General features: G+C 36.2%; 2 protein-coding genes and 1 long non-coding RNA gene across 3 annotated transcripts; 1 reads left to right on the top strand and 2 right to left on the bottom strand.

The window, feature by feature from the left end:
• Nucleotides 1-3316: 3316 nt before the first annotated feature.
• On the bottom strand, nt 3317-6765 carry LOC149234541 (uncharacterized). The gene is made up of 6 exons (XM_089368300.1): nt 5293-6765; nt 4804-5238; nt 4564-4629; nt 3978-4428; nt 3518-3662; nt 3317-3422 (listed from the first exon to the last, which is right to left on the bottom strand). The coding sequence occupies exons 1-6, from the start codon at nt 6763-6765 to the stop codon at nt 3317-3319; spliced, it is 2676 nt and encodes an 891-aa protein (XP_089224426.1).
• Nucleotides 6766-7348: 583 nt separating this feature from the next.
• LOC149234540 (uncharacterized) lies at nt 7349-8154 on the top strand. Its single transcript, XR_016268221.1, has 3 exons — nt 7349-7549; nt 7659-7738; nt 7835-8154. It is a non-coding gene; the product is annotated as an uncharacterized LOC149234540 (long non-coding RNA).
• An 11930-nt stretch (nt 8155-20084) lies between these two features.
• Nucleotides 20085-22887, bottom strand: LOC149234539 (putative 2-oxoglutarate-dependent dioxygenase SLC1). The gene is made up of 4 exons (XM_089368299.1): nt 22585-22887; nt 21008-21255; nt 20590-20920; nt 20085-20363 (listed from the first exon to the last, which is right to left on the bottom strand). Exons 1-4 carry the CDS (start codon nt 22885-22887, stop codon nt 20085-20087), a joined length of 1161 nt encoding a protein of 386 aa, XP_089224425.1.
• Nucleotides 22888-23427: the final 540 nt, after the last annotated feature.

The raw sequence follows: 23427 nt of genomic DNA, 5'->3' as shown, positions 1-23427 counted from the left end.
TGCTGCGGTTCACCTGCTTCGACCGCTAAGTACCCAGATAATCCAGGTAAGCCGTTCCCTCCTTATTCTCTTTATTTGCATTTGGTTATGTTTCAAGGGTTTGTTACATGGCTGAGACAGCCTGTCTCTACCTCTGTCTCAGGTTGATGAATGGTTCAAACCCTCATGCAGCTACGCATGGCGGCCTTTACTGGAATGGTAGTTCCAGCTGCGCCTAGGTTATGGCTTGATGCCTTTGTTTCGGTTTATTGTTAAATGTTTGTTCAGAACTTTGTGTATCGAATACTTCCAGTTCTAGCTCAAATCTGTACTCTTAATAGTTTGAACAGCTATACATATTTGCCATTCGGCGTTGTCCGGCTTATCTGGTTTTGTGATGGTTTTGGCCCGACTTGGGTTCTGAATGTTATTAATTTCCAGTTGAACTTCAAATAATTTATCTGCTTCTATTTATATGTTCAATGCCGTCCTTTGTCAATAGCTTCGTCTATTGTGTTGGTTATAATTTCTTCCATACAGTTAATACACCTAGTAGCAGCAATAGTATTTGTCTTTCTGTAACGCATAGTTTACATCTGTGGCCGTATTCAGAGTTCCTTATTTGTCTTGCTAGCGGACACATTCACATCTCAGATTTGGTTTTGGTTAATATTTGTTAGATATATTCCACGCCAAGATTTGTTAAACTTATAATGAGTTCCAGCTACGCGCTGTCTTTTCCCCTGTTTACCCGTTTCATGGATATATTACTTTCTTGATTTAAGGTTCTGGTTTATGAGACTATAATGTTCCGCGACACTGCTATCGGTTTAACGATATAATACAGCGTAGAGGGCAGACTTGCATTCGGCCATGAATGTATAGTCCAACCCTTTTCCGCGCACAGTCTCGTCCATGCATGACCTACAGGTTATCTTTTTGTTTGATTCCGGTTTATGATTAATTTCTTGGTTGGTAATATACAGTTAATCTCATTCCCTTCCTGGAGTTAGGGTTTACTGAATCTTTATCTTATGGTTTATGAACACTCTGATTTCCCTTTCGTTATATGTCAATAGTTAAGATACTGGCAACTGAGAGTTATTCAGAGTGTTTAAAAGTTGTTCTCGGAATATTACTGTCTTCGTATCGTGCACACGAACTGGTTCGAAAGGTGTAAATGTTCTTTCTTGGTATTCCGCCTTGTCTTTCTTTTTGTTTACACTGTTGAGGTTTGCATACCGAGCAGGGTTGCTATTTCGGCTTGATGTTTACAGGTGTATTCTGTGTCATTCTACCTAACCTTTTAAGATTACACAGCCACCTCGGCTTTCCATAGCAAATAGGTCTCTACAGAATAAAACTATATACTTCCCTGATTATATTGTCGCAGAAACTAATCTATCTGCTCTTACTAACTAATTACAGAGCCACTGTACAGGCTGGGTGACTGCTTCCCACCCGATTTGTCTATGTCACAGTTTTCATTCCTAATACTTAACAATAATAATAATCTTATTCTACTACCCACACACAGCAACTTTAAAAGTAAAAATACAACTGAGTACATTCAGTACCTGAACCTTTCTTAACTAAAGTTAAGGAAGCGTACCTGGTGTCGGGTCACAAGAATGCTTTGATTTCGGTAGTCACCTGTAGAGTTTACGCTCTTAACCTCCCAACCATGAGATCCACTGCACTGGATTCTCCCCCCGAGCCGTCTTGCAGGCCTGCAGCCCTCAACAAGACTTATGCACCACGGTGCTGGGTCATCTGATCACAATCAGACATAACCCTTTTCTTTCGCTCTGCACTCTCTTTTCTCTGGAATCTCTCCTCTGCCTGTTCCCGAACAGCCCAGAGGTTTTTCCTTCCAACCCTCTTCAGGGTGAGAGGCAGTTTCTTTCTTTTTCAGTTCCTTAACTGATTAATTTCTTTTAATAGAAAAGAAAACCTCCTTTTGGAGACTGCCAGCATTTCACTCAACACATGTGTAAAATAGTTCATTATATTTTCTTTAAAAATTAATAATGTCTTTTTAACAACAAACTGTCACCCATATTGTTTTTACCACAGCATTTACTGGAATTACAAGTTACCAGGGTTATTACATCTTCCCCCCCTGGGATTGGACGTCGTCCCGATGTCCATCCTCATTAAAAAAATTTGGATAGGCTTTTTTGAAGAGTTCCTCATCTTCCCATGTAGCCTCTTCAGGGCCGTAATGCTGCCACAGCACCTTAATTTGGGTAATAGCCCGTTTCCGCAGCCGCACTTCTCTCCGGTCGAGAATGCTCTGTGGTTCGACTAGGACCCCGCCTTCCGGTTCGACCTGCAAACAACCAACACTTAGTCAATTTCCATTAAGTTTGGTTGTATAATCAAACCAATCGAGTCAATTCTTACCCGTACATCTTGCCATTGGATGACATGTCTAGGGTCATACACATATTTCTTTAGAACAGAAACATGAAACACATTGTGAATTTTAATGTGACTGGGTAAAGCAAGTTGGTAAGCCACCGGCCCCACTCTAGCTAGAATCTGAAATGGTCCAACATATCGGGGAGCCAGCTTGGCGCACCCGCTCCACTGCAGTGTGCTCCTTCTGGTTTGAATCCTTACAAACACATGGTCACCCACTTTATATTCTGCAAATCTTCTTTTCCTATCTGCGAAACTTTTTTGTCTGTCTTGTGCAATTTTTAAGTTTGCTCGCACTTTCTTTACCATCTCTTCCATGTCTTTTAACATTTCCGGACCCAAACTCAATTTATCCTCTAGCCCACTCCAACTTGAGGGTGTGCGGCACTTCCGCCCATACAAAACCTCAAAGGGACTTAACTGGGTGGAGGTATGATACCCGTTATTATAAGCAAATTCCACTAAATGCAAATATTCTTCCCACTGATTAGGCTTGAGCATCACATTTGCCCTTAACATATCTTCCAATACCTGATTGACTCGCTCCGTTTGGCCATCAGTTTGCGGGTGATAAGCTGTGCTGAAGTTCAGCTGGGTACCCAACTCAGCAAACAATGTTTTCCAGAAAATAGATGTGAACTTCACATCACGGTCCGATATGATTACCTTTGGCATTCCATGCAAGCGGAACACATTCTGCATAAAGAGATGTGCAATTTGTACCGCCTTGTAAGTAGACTGCACAGGTATAAAGTGTGCTGCTTTACTTAGTTTATCAACTACGACCATAATAGAATCATTACCCTTCTTTGTCCGTGGTAAACCGGTTATAAAATCCATGGAGATGGTTTCCCATTTCCATTCCGGAATAGGCAAAGGCTGTAACAGTCCTGCTGGATGTTGGTGTTCAGCCTTAATTTGCTGACATTCCAGACATTTTGCCAAATATTCCACCACTTGCCTCTTCATCCTTGGCCAGTAATACTCTTTCCTGAGTGCTGTAATCATCTTTTGGTAACCTGGATGACCAGCATAATGACTGGTGTGAAATTCGTCTAGGATCAGCTTCTTAAGATCATCGGAATTAGGTACATACATTTTCTTATTGAAATACAGCAATCCAGCATTATCCAGTGTGTACTCTTGCTGTAACTGTCCATGGTCAGACTGCTGTAGCTGCTGCTTCAACTGCTGATATGCTGAATCGCTGTCCGCTGCTATTTTTATTTCTTCTACTAACGAACTCCGCCACCGGCTGGCTGAAAGTTCACACAAACAATGAACTTTCCGACTTAAGGCATCTGCCACCCGATTTTCCTTGCCTTTTAAATGTTTTATTTCGAAGTCAAATCCACTAAGGAAATCTGCCCAACGGCCTTGTCTCGCATTCAAAGTGGGCTGATTGAAGTAATGCGTTAAACTATGATGGTCAGTTAACAGCAGAAATTTCTTTCCGAGAAGGTAATGTCGCCACATCTTAAGTGCATGAATTACAGCAGTTAATTCCAAATCGTAGGCAGAGTATCTCTGCTCGTGTTCCTTCAATTTTCTTGATTCATATGCAATTACCTTACCTTCCTGCATTAACACTCCCCCCACGCCCTCTTTGCTTGCATCGGTACATACCACGTATTCCTTATTAGGATCTGCGATTCTTAAAATGGGTGCGGTGGTAAGTAGGTGTTTCAAGCGGTCGAAACTCTGCTGGCACGCTGCTGTCCACTTAAATGCCCTTCCTTTCTTTTGCAATGACGTAATAGGGTAGGCTATTCTTGAAAAGCCCTCCACAAATCTCCTGTAATAGCCAGCTAGCCCCATGAAAGACCTGATGTCCGAAACATCCTTGGGCGTAGGCCATTCCATAATCGATTTTATCTTCTCGGGGTCAACCGCAATTCCCTCATTTGTAATTACATGCCCCAAATACTGAATTTCCTCTTTAAAGAAATCACATTTGCTAAATTTAGCATAAAGCTGATGCTCCCGGAGAGTTTGCAACACCAGTCTAAGGTGCTCCTCATGTTCCTGCCGGGAACGAGAATATATCAATATGTCATCGATAAATATCAGCACAAACTTGTCCAAAAACTGGTGAAACACGCTATTCATCATGCACATGAAAGTGGCAGGTGCATTGGTTAAACCGAAAGGTAGCACTACGAATTCGTAGTGCCCGTAGCGTGTTCGGAAGGCAGTTTTGGCAATATCCTCATCTTTGATCCTGATCTGATGATAACCAGATCGCAGATCAATTTTGGAGAACAACTTTGCTCCTTTCACCTGATCAAAGAGTTCGTCTATTCTGGGTAGAGGGTACTTGTTTTTGACCGTGAGTTTATTCAGCTGTCGGTAATCTATGCACATGCGAAGGGTCCCATCCTTCTTCTTCACAAACAATACTGGAGCCCCCCAAGGTGACACACTAGGTCGAATGTACTGCTTATCCAGCAATTCCTGGAGCTGCATCTTCAATTCCGTTAACTCCGGTATGCTCATCCGATATGGTGCCCTTGATACTGGGGCTGCCCCAGGTATCAACTCAATAGTGAAATCTATGTCTCTTCTTGGGGGCAGACCCGGGATATCTTCAGGAAAAACATCCGTGAATTCCTGCACCACTGGTATGTCATTTAATGCAGACATCTTATCTTTCTGGTTCACATAACCAACCTGTACGGCGTAAATCTGGCATTTCTTTCTTACACATTTGGCCAGCTGAGTTGCAGTGATAGGTCGGATCTGAACAGGATGTTTAATTCCCTGTAATTCCTGCTGCTGTCCCACATCATCTTTATAGTATATGGTCTTGGTCTTGCAGTTCACCAGTGACCAGTGCTTTTCCAGCCAATCCATGCCAATAAGAATGTCATAGGAGCCCAATGGAAGTACATTCAAGTCCGCTGTCACAGGCTGTCCAGCTATACTGAAAGCGCAGTTATTAACTTTCGCTAGAACTCGCCTTTTGGCTCCCGTAGCTAACTGGACTAGCCATGGGTTTTTGAATTTTTCTGATGGTAACTTACAATGTTCCACTACTTTTGGACTAACATAACTTAGAGTAGCTCCTGGATCAATAAGTACAGCTACAGCAAGGGTTGAAATCTTACCTTCGAATTCCACCATGGAAGGTTGATATTCTGCCTGTCGGTCCTCCAAGGCTGCGTTGATCCTCGGTACGCTGCGTGCCACATCCCCTACAGTGGAGGCTTCATGGACTTGAGATATCTGATCTGTTCTTTTTCGCTGTGGACAGTTCCTAGCATAGTGTGGCCCCTCGCATACCCAACATTGAACTGGAGGTCTGGTTCCTTCAACCTCTGATTTAGCAGGGAGCTCACTCATCCTGCTCTCGTTGGGCTTAGAACGGAAGGTACCCTTACTTGTGCTTCTGTTCAACTGCCCTTTTCCAACCCCTTTGCTACCATTTCCGCGGCTGCCTTTGTTGCTTCCGACATTTCTGCTACCTTTTCTCTCATTCCATTTCCTGCTTGGAATTTCTCCCTTTTGTTTATTCTGCTGGTAGCAAATTCTGGCCTTCCTAATTGCCTCATCCATGGTTCGGGGGTTATCAAATTCAATTCGTTCTCTTATGTAAGCTGGCAAACTACTCACAAACCTTTGCACCTTGGCCTTCTCCTCCTTTATGTAGGGCACATAACGCAATAGCGAAGTAAAGCGATTTATGAATTCATCCATGGATTGTTGTCCTAGTCGTAAATCATGAAATTCTCGCGCCTTCTCATCATAAAAGCGCTCAGTTAAATACCTCTCCTTAAAATATTTCTGAAACTTTTCCCAGGTTATACTCTGCTCAGTTACACCCTTCACAATTTTAATCTCTTCCCACCACAGGGTGGCTTTGCCCTGCAACTGGAATATGGCCAAACGTGCCTTCAGGTTTTGATCATATTCATACAGTTGAAAATATTTATTAATGTTGATCAGCCATGCTTCCGCCGCTTCCTCCTGTTCTCCATCAAAAAGCGGGGGTTTGATTTTACGAAATTCTCCCTGTAATTCCGTTTTCTGTTTCTTGGTAGCCTGCTGCTCTTGCACATTGTCAGAATGGTCTTCCTGTTCTTCTGAAAACTCAGGTGCATAGTTCCGTTCCTCAGTGCCCCTTCGTTGCTCCGCACTAGGACTGGGTAAGGGTGGATTTTGTTTTTCAGATAGGCTCTTCAATATTCTTTCTTGTTCCATGGTTAATCGTGCATTGTCTTCCCGTAAGCGTGCCATCTCACCCTTCAGTTCTTGAACTGTTTGAAGTATTGCTTGATTAGTACTGCGTGTCTCAGCACCAAGCTGAACCCACAGTCCTGTATTGTCTGGTGGGATGCCGCCAGCTCCCGGCATTTCCTCCATCTTACTGTATAACTGTCAGCTGTTGAATGTCTCAATATATTCCTGGTTACACAAGAAACATGATTAATGACATTGTACTGTACACATGTATAAGATAATTGTTCTTTCTGTTCCCATTGCTGTTCCAGAGGTCTCAGTTTTGGAACTTGGGCTCTGATACCACATTGTCACACTCCCTTCTATAAACCAAAATTACAGTCATAAAAAAAAAATTATGATACGGTTAACCTTACCTTTGCAATCCTATATTTATTACACACTTATCGACTAATCCATCTACTACATGATCAGGTAAAGGTTTGGTGTCAATTGTAATAGTTAAAGTTCAATACCTTAACACCACGGTTATACATATGGTGTTTAAGATCAAACAATATTCGTTGCAAATCCTTTATTAATGATACGTATTGGTACTTGTGAGTTGACGGCGTTAGTTGGTGTTTACTGCCATTTGGCAGAGTAAGCATGCCAGCTCATTGCTACCGCAGCCAAATGGCCCCTCATCACGTGAAGGCCATGTGGTCCGAGAGGGTTGACCAGCCCCGGGATTCACGCTCGGCCTCCCGCCCAAACTCAACGGTGGGGATTGCTGGGCTTGATCGGACGGTCCTGCCTTGGTTAGGGTTTGGGCGTGTGTATAAAGGTTTAAACGTCTTCGATTATGGTTCATTTGCCATTCTCAGCTAACGATTTCCTCCGCTGGTTCACACTACATCCGCTGGTTCATACTGCATCCTCCAGACTCTCTGTGCTGTTCTGGCTCACCGTTCTTCTGCCTTTCCAGGTTTGTTACACCTCCTTTCCAGTTTCATTACCGGTTGTGTTTCACTGATTCTAGTTTCCTGCAACTCCATAACTGGTTATGACTTTCTGTTCAATCCGAATTGCATCAGGGTGTGTTCGAACGATGGAGGAGTTGGGAAACATGCTGCGGTTCACCTGCTTCGACCGCTAAAGTACCCAGATAATCCAGGTAAGCCGTTCCCTCCTTATTCTCTTTATTTGCATTTGGTTATGTTTCAAGGGTTTGTTACATGGCTGAGACAGCCTGTCTCTACCTCTGTCTCAGGTTGATGAATGGTTCAAACCCTCATGCAGCTACGCATGGCGGCCTTTACTGGAATGGTAGTTCCAGCTGCGCCTAGGTTATGGCTTGATGCCTTTGTTTCGGTTTATTGTTAAATGTTTGTTCAGAACTTTGTGTATCGAATACTTCCAGTTCTAGCTCAAATCTGTACTCTTAATAGTTTGAACAGCTATACATATTTGCCATTCGGCGTTGTCCGGCTTATCTGGTTTTGTGATGGTTTTGGCCCGACTTGGGTTCTGAATGTTATTAATTTCCAGTTGAACTTCAAATAATTTATCTGCTTCTATTTATATGTTCAATGCCGTCCTTTGTCAATAGCTTCGTCTATTGTGTTGGTTATAATTTCTTCCATACAGTTAATACACCTAGTAGCAGCAATAGTATTTGTCTTTCTGTAACGCATAGTTTACATCTGTGGCCGTATTCAGAGTTCCTTATTTGTCTTGCTAGCGGACACATTCACATCTCAGATTTGGTTTTGGTTAATATTTGTTAGATATATTCCACGCCAAGATTTGTTAAACTTATAATGAGTTCCAGCTACGCGCTGTCTTTTCCCCTGTTTACCCGTTTCATGGATATATTAATTTCTTGATTTAAGGTTCTGGTTTATGAGACTATAATGTTCCGCGACACTGCTATCGGTTTAACGATATAATACAGCGTAGAGGGCAGACTTGCATTCGGCCATGAATGTATAGTCCAACCCTTTTCCGCGCACAGTCTCGTCCATGCATGACCTACAGGTTATCTTTTTGTTTGATTCCGGTTTATGATTAATTTCTCGGTTGGTAATATACAGTTAATCTCATTCCCTTCCTGGAGTTAGGGTTTACTGAATCTTTATCTTATGGTTTATGAACACTCTGTTTTCCCTTTCGTTATATGTCAATAGTTAAGATACTGGCAACTGAGAGTTATTCAGAGTGTTTAAAAGTTGTTCTCGGAATATTACTGTCTTCGTATCGTGCACACGAACTGGTTCGAAAGGTGTAAATGTTCTTTCTTGGTATTCCGCCTTGTCTTTCTTTTTGTTTACACTGTTGAGGTTTGCATACCGAGCAGGGTTGCTATTTCGGCTTGATGTTTACAGGGGTATTCTGTGTCATACTACCTAACCTTTTAAGATTACACAGCCACCTCGGCTTTCCATAGCAAATAGGTCTCTACAGAATAAAACTATATACTTCCCTGATTATATTGTCGCAGAAACTAATCTATCTGCTCTTACTAACTAATTACAGAGCCACTGTACAGGCTGGGTGACTGCTTCCCACCCGATTGTCTATGTCACAGTTTTCATTCCTAATACTTAACAATAATAATAATCTTATTCTACTACCCACACACAGCAACTTTAAAAGTAAAAATACAACTGAGTACATTCAGTACCTGAACCTTTCTTAACTAAAGTTAAGGAAGCGTACCTGGTGTCGGGTCACAAGAATGCTTTGATTTCGGTAGTCACCTGTAGAGTTTACGCTCTTAACCTCCCAACCATGAGATCCACTGCGCTGGATTCTCCCCCCGAGCCGTCTTGCAGGCCTGCAGCCCTCAACAAGACTTATGCACCACGGTGCTGGGTCATCTGATCACAATCAGACATAACCCTTTTCTTTCGCTCTGCACTCTCTTTTCTCTGGAATCTCTCCTCTGCCTGTTCCCAAACAGCCCAGAGGTTTTTCCTTCCAACCCTCTTCAGGGTGAGAGGCAGTTTCTTTCTTTTTCAGTTCCTTAACTGATTAATTTCTTTTAATAGAAAAGAAAACCTCCTTTTGGAGACTGCCAGCATTTCACTCAACACATGTGTAAAATAGTTCATTATATTTTCTTTAAAAATTAATAATGTCTTTTTAACAACAAACTGTCACCCATATTGTTTTTACCACAGCATTTACTGGAATTACAAGTTACCAGGGTTATTACAAGAATACTCTAACCATGTTATTTTGAAGAGAGTATTCTAACCATGCTATTTTTGAACTTTTCAGGTTCCCACCTTATTTCTGCCAAGTAAAACACCAAGGAAGTGGATCGTTTTCCAGAGATGCTCCAACTATCTTATTTTTTATTCTTTCGATGTTTATTTTTCAGATTATTGTGGTTAGAATTTCAATATTTATAACCATGTTCAGAAATTGTAAATATTCATTATTGTAAAATAATAAAAATTGCTAATTTTATTAGAAATTATATAAATATATTATTACTATTATTATTATTTTTAAATATTGATTCTTAATAATAATATAATGAAATTTATTGAATAATCTATCAAAATAATATGGAAAACTTTATTTAAATTGGTATTTGACATTGACATTTTTATTATTCAGTAAGAAAAATATTTGAATTTCTTTTATAGGTATTCAATAATAATTGAATAACATAATTAGATTAGATCAATCATATAAGCTTATCCAAAATAACATGGAAATCTTGTTTAAAATAGAATTGGTAATTGTAATTATTATATAACCATATAATGAGATTAAGAAGGTTTTACATAATTAGATTATATGAATTATATAAACTTCTCCAAAATAACATGGAAATCTTGTTTAAATTAGAATTGGTAATTGTAATTATTATATAACCATATAATGAGATTAATAAGGTTATACAAAACGATATGGGAAATTATCTATATATATATATATATATATATCTTCATGGGGTTGTTGAACTAAATAATGGGTGAAACAGTGAGGTGATGGAGTGGTTGAACCAAATAATGGGTTAAACGGTGAGGGGATATGTATGGTCCATGTGATCTAAATTAATGTGAGGTGGTATGTAGAGCACATGTATTTCTATTGCATAAGTTTTGAGATGGTTGGTCATTTAATTATATGCACAAGGGGTACTGAGAAGTTGTTGTTAGTAGTTTTGGGTATGAGAGCTCGTGAAAGTGGTAGAGGAGAAGAAACGTTTCTGAAGGCCATCACTTTATGTAAACTTTTTTCGTTATGGTTTTGGGAGGATTTGAATGCTACTTGCAATAACAGATTTTATGCTCATATTGGTGGAAGAGTTTCATACTAAGACTGGTTCCTCGGAGAGGTAGATGGCTAAGGACTTTAGTGCGAAGAGAATTGGAGTAAGATCAAGAGGATTTTTCTTAGTTGGCCACTAGATTCGAGTCTTGGAACTCGTTCCTAAACATTGTTATGCTAGTAAGCTCCATTAACAACAGTAGTGATTTTTTGAATTATTGTTGTAAGAAGTTGATTAGAAGGTGGGAGGGCCTCTGGTTGTTATCTTTCTATGTCAAGAGTGGCCCAAACTTTCAAGTCGGCTAGGCTTATTGTTACTGTATTGGCAGATTAGTTGATTTGATACTCAATTCGAGGTTAGTAATATGGGAGTGGGAGGAAGTCTGAAGTATGTGCCAAATATTTGTGAGAACCAGCTTGAGAGAGGGGTGGGAAAGTTGGTGTCGAGGTCTTTTCAGACTTTTGGTGCAACTTTTTTATCGGTGTTTACCAGTGTCGAGCCTACACTAGTCTAAGTGGACGATTACCGTCTCAATGTCTTGATGATCAGACCCCTCTTCTGTTGGGGAAGTCGAGCGTTCGGGACTTATGGATATAGTGTGGAGGAAAATTCTTGATGGCACACAGGTGAGGGGGTGTGTAGCCCACATTCTTGGTACTTTTCTATTGGGTCCAAAAACTTGCACTAAAGACTACTATTTTTTTTTAAGATTACATTTATTTGAAATTTAATAAAAATTTGTTAAAATTGTAAACTAGAATTTCTTAATTTACAAAATTTAATATTGTAGAGGGTTTTCAAGATTTAAAATTTATTTATGTAGTCAAACACATATTTTAGGTAACAAAAAATCAAAATCTCAGCGAAAATAACTATAACTTCAAATCTTAAAATAGTTAAATTAAGCTTTTATGAAAAGAAGGTTTGACATGTAATAATAGTAATTATCAAGGAAATGATGAAGGTGTTTTATACAGTTTAATATGGAAGCTCACACTTTTGAACTCCATAAAATAGAGTTGAATATAACATTTAAATAATTTAAAAGACAAATATTTTAAAGTTTATTATAAATAAAATATTTTAAATATATTTTTACGATATGTATAAAAAACGTCGAATATTTCAAATAATTATTTTTACATTTGTATATATGTTTAATCTGTAATTCCATTAGCTTTAAGATAGAGGCAAGCCATGATATTTAAAAAATATTTCAAAATTAATATTTTATATATATATATATAACATGGAAAAATAATATAATATGTAACATAAACAAAATATTTTCATATTAGCTTTATATCTATATATATATATATATATATATATTAAAAATAAAAATAAAAATATTTTTTTTTCAAAATATTTCAATAATGTATATATATAATAAAACAAGATAGTCCGCTTGTGGTAGTTCAATTGGCAATGACTATGGAAATGATGGCTCAACGAATTGGAAGCCTTGAATTCAAATCTTGTGCTATCCCCTGATCAGAGTGAGAAATTAGAAGTTAGACAAAAAAGCTTACAAAATTAAAACATTAATCTCAATATATAATACATTTTATAATTCATAGAGATATAAACATAAATCTATTATATTAATATTTATTATATTAAATTAAATTATTATAAATGTTCATAATGGAAAATAAACCCTTTTTTTAACTTTAAAACAAAATTTCCATTTTTTAAAATTTAACCCTTCCTAGTAAATCTATAATTTGGACTCGGTATATATGAAATAACTAAAACTTACTCCATCTAACACTTCCCAAAAAATATATAAAACCAACTTAAACTAGAATTTATAAAATATATGAAATAACTAAAACTTACTCCATCTAACACTTGCCAAAAACATATAAAAATAACTGAAACAAAAATTTATAAAATATATGAAATAACTAAAACTTACTCCATCTGACATTTAAATATATAACAATGTAATAAGATTAAGAAGGTTATACAAAATTATAATTATATATATATATATATATATATATATGATTAAATTTTTGGATAGTTATTTAGTAATAACAGTTAGATCAATTTTATAAACTTATCCAAAATAATATGTAAACCTTTTTTGAATTAGCATTAGTAATTGTAATTCTTTACTTTTTGGAAAAAAAATTAAAATTTTAATATAAAAAATATTTAAATGTACTCGCATTAATGTATAACAGTATAATAAGATTAAAGGTTATACAAAATTATATGGAAAATTTATTTAAATTTATATATATATATTGATGGGGGTGGTTGAATTAAATAATGGGCAAAATAGTGAGGTGATTGGTATTTTTTAGGCAATCTAAATTAATGTACAAGTGGCATGTGTAGCATATGCATTTCCATCCCAGAAGTTTTTAGATGGTTGGCCATCTAATTATATGTACAAGGGGCACCAAGAAGTTGTTAGCAGTTTTGGGTATGCGCGCTAGTGAAAGTGACAGAGGAGAAGAAATGTTTGTGCAATTTATCACCATATGCAAAAAAATTTCATTGTGGTTCTCGAAGGATTTGAAAGGTACCTGCAATAACAACATATTTCATGCTCAGATTGATAGAAGAGTCTTGGCACTAAGTTTGGGACCCGGGAGAGGTAGATGGCTAGGGACTTTAGTGCAAGGAGAATTGGGATAAGAACAGGAGGATATTTCTTAGTTGGCCATTGGGATTCGAGTCTTGGAACTGGTTCCTAAACCTTATTATCTTGGTAAGCTACATTAAAAAATTTCTCTTCTTATCTAGCAATTTTTCGAATTATTGATGTAAGAAGTTGATTAGAAGGTGGGAGGGTCTCTGGTTGTTATCTTTCTATGTTAAAAGTGGCCCAGAATTTCAAGCCGGCTAAGCTTATTGTTACTATATTGGCGTCTTAGTTGGTTTGATACTCAATTCGAGGTTAGTAACAAGGGAGTGGGAGAAAGTCCAAAGTATGTGCCAAATCGTAGTGAGAAATAGCTTGCGAGAAGGGTGGGAAACTTGGTGTGGGGTTATTTTTACACTTTTGGTGCAACTTTTTTTATTGGTGGTTACTGGTGTCAAGCCTACACTAGTCTAGGTGGATGGTTAGCGTCTCAAAATCTTGATGGTAAAACCCCTCTTCTGTTGCGGAAGTCGAGTAGTCAAGACTTGCGTATATAGTGTGGAGGAGAAGTCTTGATGGCACATGGGTGAGGGGGTGTGTAACCCACAATCTTGGTACTTTTCTTTTGGGTGTTAGAGGCTTTCAGACCGCTCAATTTGAGGAATCACAAATCTCATTGGGAGATCATGTTTTTGAATAAGAGGGAAGGAGAATACTTTTAGAAAGAGGGGTAGAGCAAGAAGAGGTGTAGGAACACCAGGCCAGGGTGCAATGCATGGTGTAGATGATGGTGTAGTGATAGGGGTAACGGGCCAAGAGGATAAGATGGATGAGGTGGTATCCCCTAATCCCACACAGTCACCTGGGCATGTTGTTTTACCTACACATTTGGAAACCTTGAAAGTACAGTTACAACAAGTTACAATGCTCTTAGAACAGTTAAATCGAAACATGCACAATGACTCCAATGAAATTATAAATTTAATGAATGACTTGCAGTGTAACCATTGGGATAGACCATATCACTTAGCATATATTCCTCAGGGACAAAGGAGACATGCTGGATGCATGGAGCACTTGGAGGGGCACATAACACATGTTAAATTCCATGTTCACGGGGAGCTTGGTCACCTTGTTCCTCTAGATTTAGGATTGAACCACCCACCTGCTCATTGATGCTTGTCGGTTGTACATCCATCCAAGGGATCTTTTGGTTGTATTGTTTTTTCTAATTTTTAGTTATGAGAAGGGTTTTACATTTTGTCAAAAAGTTTATGCGTTGTTCTTCTAACCAACAAATTTGATAGGAGTGAGATTGGAAGAACAAAAAATTTTGGACATGTATCCTATATTATTTTGATGAATTAATAGAAGGTATATATATTCAAGTTGTTTAAGGTTGTTTCATTAATTTTTTTATGTGTTTTACAGACACAAGATATTGGTGGTTGCTATCATTAGTAGAGTATAACCCCAAAAGGGTCTAGGATAATCAATACTTAACCTCCCATTAGAAAAGTGCTTTAATGACTCGAAATCGAGTAATTAAACTAATTATTGAGGCTCATATTTTTTGAAATCTTAAATAAATAGTATTAAGTATTTTATTAATAATTTTTTAAAATTTTTTATAAAAATAAAATCCAAAAATATATTAAAGACACGAATTTAAATTATATAAATTTATTATTTTAAAAATCAACATTATTAAATACCTTTAATGCAATTAAATTATAATATTGAAAATTGATATTTATAATTTTAATACATCTAAAATAATTTTAGAAAATCAATTTATATTAAATTTCAATTAAAAAAAAAACAATTTCTATGCTATCATCTTGATTAAGAAAAGCTAAAAAAAAAGAGTTTATCCAAACTTTTAAACTAAAATTCATAATTTCAATACCTTTAAAACATAAAACAAACTATATATTTTAAATTTTAATTCATAATATCTAATATCAATTTTTTATTTATAAATATGTAATAACAACTAAGCTACTCGCTCTAATAAATTGCTGCATGAAACTTCCATAATATCTAATATCAATTTTTTATTTATAAATATGTAATAACAACTAAGCTACTCACTCTAATAAATTGCTACATGAAACTTCCTTATTTGTGGAATAAAAAATCCTCTTTACATAATGATTTCAATATTAAAATTTAAAAATGTATACCGCTTTATCAGGCTCTACGTATTAATTTATGCGACTGTATTGGGCTGCTAATGCACGTTCCACGTTACGAGCTATCTTGCAAGCCTCCATCCATGTGGGAGGGTGGTGCAGTAGGACTTGAGCTTTGATGGCTTCTTTAAGACCACTGATAAAACATTTCGTGTAGAACGCATCTAAGAGACCCCAAGTGCGGAAGGCTAAGGCTTCAAATGCTGTAATATAGTCATCCACTGTACCAGTCTATCGGAGCTTAGTAAGACGACCCAAAAAAGAGTCCTCCTATTCAAAGCGGCCTTGAAGAGCTTTTGTAAATTGGGTCCAAGTCCTAAAAGGTCCATTGCAACGTTGATGCCATTCCCACCATTGCCACCTTTCATTGTCCAAGTACATGCTCCCCAACAAAAGCTGAGTCGCATCATCTAAGATACGATTCAGTTTGAAATACTGGTCCATTTGTGCTATCCATGCCGACGGGTGAGAACCGTTAAATTTATGCATATCCAACTTGGGAGGTCGCTGACTGGGTGGTTGGTGGGTGTGCCAGACGTGAGGAGAGTGGCTAGAATCACCCTCATTGTATCCATTGCCATTATACGCCTCCTCGTGGGCTTGCTCCTTATCCTTCGGGATGAGTTGCGCGACCTGGCTACTTAGTCCGTTAAGCTGAAGGCTGAGGGTGTGCATGGATTCTTCAAGTTTGTCCATCCTTTCATTGGCCATCGCTTGAGCTTGAGTTTCTACCATACACCAACCTGATGAAAATTTGGGACCCCAGTATAGGAACCCTTCACAACGACTCCGATCTGGTGGATCTAAGAGATCTGAATGGCGGATCTGATGGCAGAACAGACTGCTTCTGCGGATCTGATGGATCTAATAGATCGGAATGGCTGATCTGCGAACTCGAGACTGCGGGATTGATGTCTGCTGCTGCTGCACCCTTTTGCACAAGCGGGTCTGGAAGAGATGCTGTGTGATCCCCTGATAGAAAAAGGGAACTATGGTCTTGAGGAGTGTCAGGTGCTACAGATCGCAATATACATAAGGGTCTGGCAGTAGTACTCGGCCCAATGTTTCAGGGCTCTAACTAAGGAGGATCGACCGTACCCTTAGCCGTACAACTCGACTACCCTATCGTATGGGCAAGTAATCTCCCCGAGTGCTGTTCTCGGTGTACTGTAGCCGCAAGACGGTCGATGGTTTATCTATGGCGAGGTTTCAAGGGAGCCTAGGGGCCTTCCGATATACCCAGAGGGTACGTGGAAGACAGTCCGTGCGTGGTTCTGTCTAATGTGCTACTACTCGAAGGGGTACCCACAGGGGTTACAAGGGAGTCCAACAGACGTGACCACCTCTTGTATTTCCTGCGTGCATGCCTCCCCAAATCCGCAGGTTTATGCGCTCAACGACAGATCCCGTGGTTTAAAGACGTCGGAACACGTCTCTAGCCAAAAAAAAAAAATTGCTAAGAAATAGAGATCCCACCGGCCCTGGAAAGTGATCTGATACCACTTGTTATGCTCTTAACCTGCAAAATGATACCCAAATACAGAATATGCGAAGAAAAGATACCCAGAACACAGAATAGCAATGATTTTATTATTTGGAAAGTAATGTTCACTTGCCTCTTCGAGGGGGCAACCTCCAATAGAGTAGAGCTCGACTACAAAATAAGACACGATGCTCCTCGCAGGGAGTCTCTATCCTTTATATATGACTCATACATGCAATACCACAGGCCAATACCATGGGTTTTATTAATACCATCTATCTAATACTACGGCCCATCTGCAACTAACTGTGGTTCCGTCATTAATTGCGGATTAACCACTTACAATTATTAATATGGGCTTTATTGACTCTTGACTATGACGTGATCCCATTACATAAATAAGGGGGTTAGGGTGGGACCCTAACAGGACATGTATCCTAGATGAATTAATAGAAGGTTTATGTATATATATATAAGTTATTTAGGTTCTTTTTTATGTGTGGCTAATAAACGCCAGAGATTTAGTGACCACTATCATTAGTAGAGTGTAAAAGACTATCCATTAGTAAAGTACTTTAACGAATTAAGCTAATCCTTGAAACTCATATTTTTTTAAATCTTAAATAAATAATATTAAATATTTCATTAAATATTACCAATATTTTTTTTTTTCATAATGATTAATTACATCATGGAATGTAATAAATGTCATTTAAGTTTTTGAAGAAAATAATTATATTAAATGGAAATATGATAAGGAAATTATTAAAGATATTAATTATGAAAAATTATATGGTGAATTAAATATTTGATGTAATTAATATTCCAATATTTATCATTATTAAATGACAAGTATTTGATGTAATTAACAATAAAATAAATCAATTTAGAGTTAATTATATAATCAATTAATTTTCCAAAATATTTAACAACCCATCATTAACAAGTTATCTTAAAATCTAATATAATTCATAATATTATTTAAATAAATTAATGTATAGTTAATCTTATATTTATAAATATAATATTTATATTTATATTTATTTTTTTATTGTTTTAGATCTAAGGCTTTTGTGATCCATAATGTACATATCAGTCTTTTGGATTAATCACATCATTAGGATTTGGTCGAGGTTTGAACCAACTAATGTGGTTCATCCTTCTAAGGTCAACCAGATCCTAACTATGTGATTAATCCGAAGACTAATATCTATATTTTTTGTTTTTTTTGTATTGATGATAAATTACATTAATTTGTTCAAAATTTTGACCCAATATGAGGATATGATATATATATATATATATATATATATATATATAAATTATAAAATTAAATACATTTAATAAAATTATATTTATTTTATTAATTATATATCTATATATTAAATAATATCATAAAATATAGATTATAATTATTTAATTTTATTAAATTATATTTATATTATAATAATATAAATTATATAATTAATAATAGTTTTTATAAGTTGTATGATTAAATTACATTTTAGTTTATTTTTGAGGGTGGAGTCGTACTTGTGTCATATTTAACATGATATGGATATAGTTTTGTACAACAAAAATCTTTATAATGAATATATACACTATGCAACAATGGTAAACATCCCAAACATGATTGAATGATTCTTTATAATGAATATATACACTATGTAATAATGGTAAACATCCCAAACATGATTGAATGAATGTGTATCAATGCATATTGCGTTACATGCTATATTTCATTTTCACCTATCATTTCTACATTATAATTATTAAATACTAACGATAATGTTAAATAAAATATTTAACACTATTGTGGACCCAATATGTTAGAAAATTCCTGGAAAAAATCTCCATGATAAAAATATAACATAATAATAAGCCTAGAAACCAAGTAATAGCTGTAACCACCCTCACACTTTCAAAATTGAGTTAATGTGCGCTGTGTTTCCCTATAATTCTTAAAACCCAACTTTAAACCCATTGATATAATCATCCCCACCTTTTGAAATTTAATTTTCAATTTTATATTATAATGTTTATAAATTTAATTTTCAATTTTATATTATAATGTTTATAAAAAAAATAGAATAATACTTATATTTTAAAATATTGTTGAATCATTATTTAATCATAGATTTGATTTTGGGAATGGTTAGGAAATCTAATCTTTCCCTCTTCTTCTTTAAACACCGACTTTATTATATTCGAAAACTTTTCAACATTTAAGTAGTGGTTTCTTGTTCATTCAATTAGTTAGTCGACATTCAAAAATGTTAGTGAAATTAATGATTTCAAATAAATTGAGAAGTTTTAATTTTTATTATTAATTATAATAAAATATAGTAAATAAATTATGGAAAAAAGTTTTATTAATTATTTAAAAGTATTTATGTGAAATTTATATATATATATATTTTATTATTATTTATATTTATAATTATATTTATTCTGTATTTAGATTTTATGAGATTTTTACCAAAAAAATAATTAATTATATTTATATTTATTATGGATTTAAAAATATTGAATACTATTTAAAAATATTATAATGTGATTTCCAAAAAAAATGCTTCTCATATTACCTTTGAAGTTTTAAGAATCAAAACTGTCATTGTTTCTCATTCAATTAAATTATTCACTATTCAATATGAAGCGAAAACTTGCATGGTTTATAACGCAGACATCAATATGAAGCGAAAACTTGCATGTTTTATAATTGATAAATACGATTCATAACTTTTTATCTACAGAAAATGTAGATTTTGCAAACAAACAGTTTCCATCTATGTCGGGCTGTACCCGTACTCAAAATATAGTACGATGATTCGTTTGTGATCATCATCTTCTATGGGTTATCTAGCTAGGTTGATGGACATGGAAAAATCTTCACATTCTTTTAACTATATTTGAGCCAATCATCTCATGAAATTAAAAAAAAAAAAAAAAATTCTGTCAAATTTCATCCATAGACGCGGCCCTGACAATACTAGGAAGTTTTATAGAATCCAGGAATGCCTTGTCTTTGTACGCTTTGGAAGTCAGAAGATTCGTAAACTCGGCAAAGTTTGTGCCCCTGTACAGTGCTGGGTGGTGTTCATCAATGAGCTCGGGCGCAGGACCAATTTTTGCTTCGAAGGGCAAGCTCATGAAAGTCGCCACCGAAACTCGGGATTTCTCTGAGTTCACCACTGCTCGGTGCACCACGCTTTTGTATCGCCCATTGCTCAGAATCTAAATATATGAACCAGCCCACTGGTGAAAATTAGTCACAGGTTGGCTAGGTTGATCAACATATTTATGAAAAGGAGATCATTTTTTTTGGTTAAATCGGACGTTAAATTCACCTAAAGCTTGACGAAAAGGAACCTCTTTTAACACATACATCTACCGACACGAGAGGCATTAATTAGTTAATGCATTACTTAAGAAATTCATATAATTTAAAGAGTATAGTTACCTCTATATGATCGCCTATGTTTATTGTTAAGCATTTGGGCATTGGTCGTACTGCCTTCCATTGGCCTTGATGGAATATCTGAAACCCTCCGATCGAGTCTTCAGCGAGAACGGTAATGCAGCCATAGTCTGAATGTGGTGGTATTCCTAAGGTAAGCTCAGGTTCTGGACAAGCAGGATAGTAATTGAGAACCATAACTTGGCTGCCCTCATCACTAAAACCGTTTTCTACAATATATTTGTTGTGGGGCAATCCCAAGCTCTCCACTATCGCGCTCATTATCCTCACACACAACCGCCTCACATCTTTGCTATATGATGACGCCACGCTCCTGCAGGTATGACATCATGACAATCAGAGTATAACATCAACTTTACTCATTCTGTAAATAATCTGATCAATTTTGATAACGCCTCACCGATAATCAGAAGGATTTGAAGGCCATAGTGAAAGCATTTTGTCGAGGGGATGACAATAGAGCTTCAGAAAATCTCTCCAGCAGAGAACTCGATCTCTCAGCTGATTGAAACTGGTACCATATCTCACTGCCTTCGTCGTGTCTTCAGAAAGAAATTTGTTCTTTTCTTCCATGGGCAGCGAGAAGAACTCAGTCACCACTCTCATCATCTCGCTCATTAACGAATCCTCAACACCGTGTTTAATCACCTGCAAATTAATTTAAAAATCGACCTTCACATATCGTGTATTCTGTATTCTGGGAAAGCTTAGTCTCACTTTACACGAATTTACACAGCTAGCGTGCAGTAAATCTAGAGTTGCGGGCACATAAAAATTAGCATATACTTATTTATAAGCGCATAGTAGAACTTGGCAACCTCAGTAAGTATAGTCTAACATTGCTAAACTTATGTCAGGGATGGTAATGATAGATTTTTGGGAATATTTTGGAATTTGTCAGTTAGTTTAATATTGTTAAATTTATATTATTAATAATTAATAATAAATTTTTAGAATATTTTGAAATTTATCTATCAAAAAATAAATAATTAAAATTTTTAAATTATCAAATTTTTATAGTAATCACATCTTGAGGTTTGCAAAGGTAACTTGGTATATCTATCATATGGTCATTGACCCAGATATGTCCATGATTCACTAATTGTCTAGCTCCGGGAATGGTGGGAGCCATACCCAATCGAAAAAGAATATTATCCAAATGCATTTCAAGTAATTGCAATAGGACCTGACCCGTTGAGCCTTTATCTCTTCTAGCAATACGAACCTATTTCAGCAAATGCTCTCAGGCATAACTTTTCTCCATCTGCTTCGTATCAGCTCAGCAAAATATTTCTCAAATCTACAATGAACATAAAAAAATCAGTAATATAACTTTATAAACTATTTAATTCTTTTAGATTTTTTTGGTCAGGGGGCATCAATCTCAATTTCCAAAATATCTTTGAATTTGATAGTAAGGAACCATATTAATGGTTTTATTTTTGTTTTTAACCACTCCAAATTTACCACTTACATAAATTAAACAAAATTTAAATAGTATATATATTGAATATAAATTTTCAAATTTTTTTTAAAATATTGTAAATATATTTTAAATTTACTTAATAATAAGAAATTATAATCTAACCTAGAGTTTAAATATAGTTAAGTTTAGATTTAAAGAAATTACTATGTAGCCTATACTAAAATTTAGATTTAAAAATTATACTAAAATTTAGATTTAAAAATTCAAAATTACTATTAGCGAGATTATCTATTGGAAAGTATATAAATGTATTCATACCGTGAATATTAAAAAACTAAGAGTTATCATATAGTGATATCGAAGTTCAAGTTTTTATTCTTAGCTTTTTATTTTTACTGGATGACACAATTTCGGAGTGCTTGAATGTAATTTGAATTTTATGAAATACCAATAAATGTAAATAGCTAATCTTCATCAAATTTCTAAAATAACCCACAATCACTGACCAGCATTCAATTAAAAAAAATATGGATAACTTCTAATGGTCGCACCTGAAAAATTCCGACCTCTTGGCACGCACGTCCAATAGCTCTAACAACTTGGAGGCGGTCAGGGCCTTCGAGGCCGGAAATGTCGATAACAGGAGGATCATATTCCGGAATGCCAACTGTTCTACAGGCAGTTGGACGCTCGTCCGCAGGAAAAATATAGTTGTCGGGAAGTACCTGCACACCCACCACCTCAGCTAGATGTTTGACGCTTCTGAACTTCAAACCGGTTTTGGTTACCTCTTCAGGGACCTCAATACGGCCAGCACCATCCCTCCTCCTCAGATTACACGAAACGGTAGCCATTGAAGAGTACATTGAAGAGGAACATTAATTGATGAGGCAACCAACTGGAAGGAGAGAATTTTTGAAGCGGGCAGAGAGACTTGAATAATGAATGGAAACGAGACTTGGAATGATTGGAAACGAAAACTAATGACTCAGCGGAGCAAAATAATTCTGAGGGGATGTCTCTCCCCCACTCTCCGGCCGTTATTTATAGCAGAACTTGTGATGTATAAAGCGTTAAATCGATTCCGAAATCCAAAAAAAAAAAAAAAAAAATTGCCACCGCCAAGATTCCCCTTCTATTTCTGGCGTTAAAAGCCCCAGGAAGACGAGTATCCATCCATGTAATTTTCGAAAATTTTCAGGTTTCCAGCCGATTTCTGCTGTAAAAGACCCAGGAAGTTGATGGTTTTAAAGAGAATACTCTAACCATGTTATTTTGAAGAGAGTATTCTAACCATGCTATTTTTGAACTTTTCAGGTTCCCACCTTATTTCTGCCAAGTAAAACACCAAGGAAGTGGATCGTTTTCCAGAGATGCTCCAACTATCTTATTTT

This window comes from Pinus tabuliformis, chromosome 8 (assembly GCF_031772625.1).
Source record: "Pinus tabuliformis cultivar Carrire ecotype Pingquan chromosome 8, CPIR1, whole genome shotgun sequence".
Taxonomy (NCBI): Eukaryota; Viridiplantae; Streptophyta; class Pinopsida; order Pinales; family Pinaceae; genus Pinus; species Pinus tabuliformis.
This window is presented reverse-complemented; position numbering and strand designations above follow the sequence as displayed.

What these genes read in the sequence shown, in the direction of transcription:
- LOC149234539 (XM_089368299.1), bottom strand. Translation starts at nt 22,887, where the DNA reads ATGGCTACCGTTTCGTGTAATCTGAGGAGGAGGGATGGTGCTGGCCGT. An exon ending in TCAAATCCTTCTGATTATCG is followed by an intron (nt 20,921 to 21,007) that starts GTGAGGCGTTAT and finishes TCATACCTGCAG; the next exon opens with GAGCGTGGCGTCATCATATA. An exon ending in ACATAGGCGATCATATAGAG is followed by an intron (nt 20,364 to 20,589) that starts GTAACTATACTC and finishes TCATATATTTAG; the next exon opens with ATTCTGAGCAATGGGCGATA.
- LOC149234541 (XM_089368300.1), bottom strand. Translation starts at nt 6,765, where the DNA reads ATGGAGGAAATGCCGGGAGCTGGCGGCATCCCACCAGACAATACAGGA. An exon ending in GCTACGGGCACTACGAATTC is followed by an intron (nt 4,429 to 4,563) that starts GTAGTGCTACCT and finishes CGTTCCCGGCAG; the next exon opens with GAACATGAGGAGCACCTTAG. An exon ending in CTGGATAATGCTGGATTGCT is followed by an intron (nt 3,423 to 3,517) that starts GTATTTCAATAA and finishes CTGGTCATCCAG; the next exon opens with GTTACCAAAAGATGATTACA.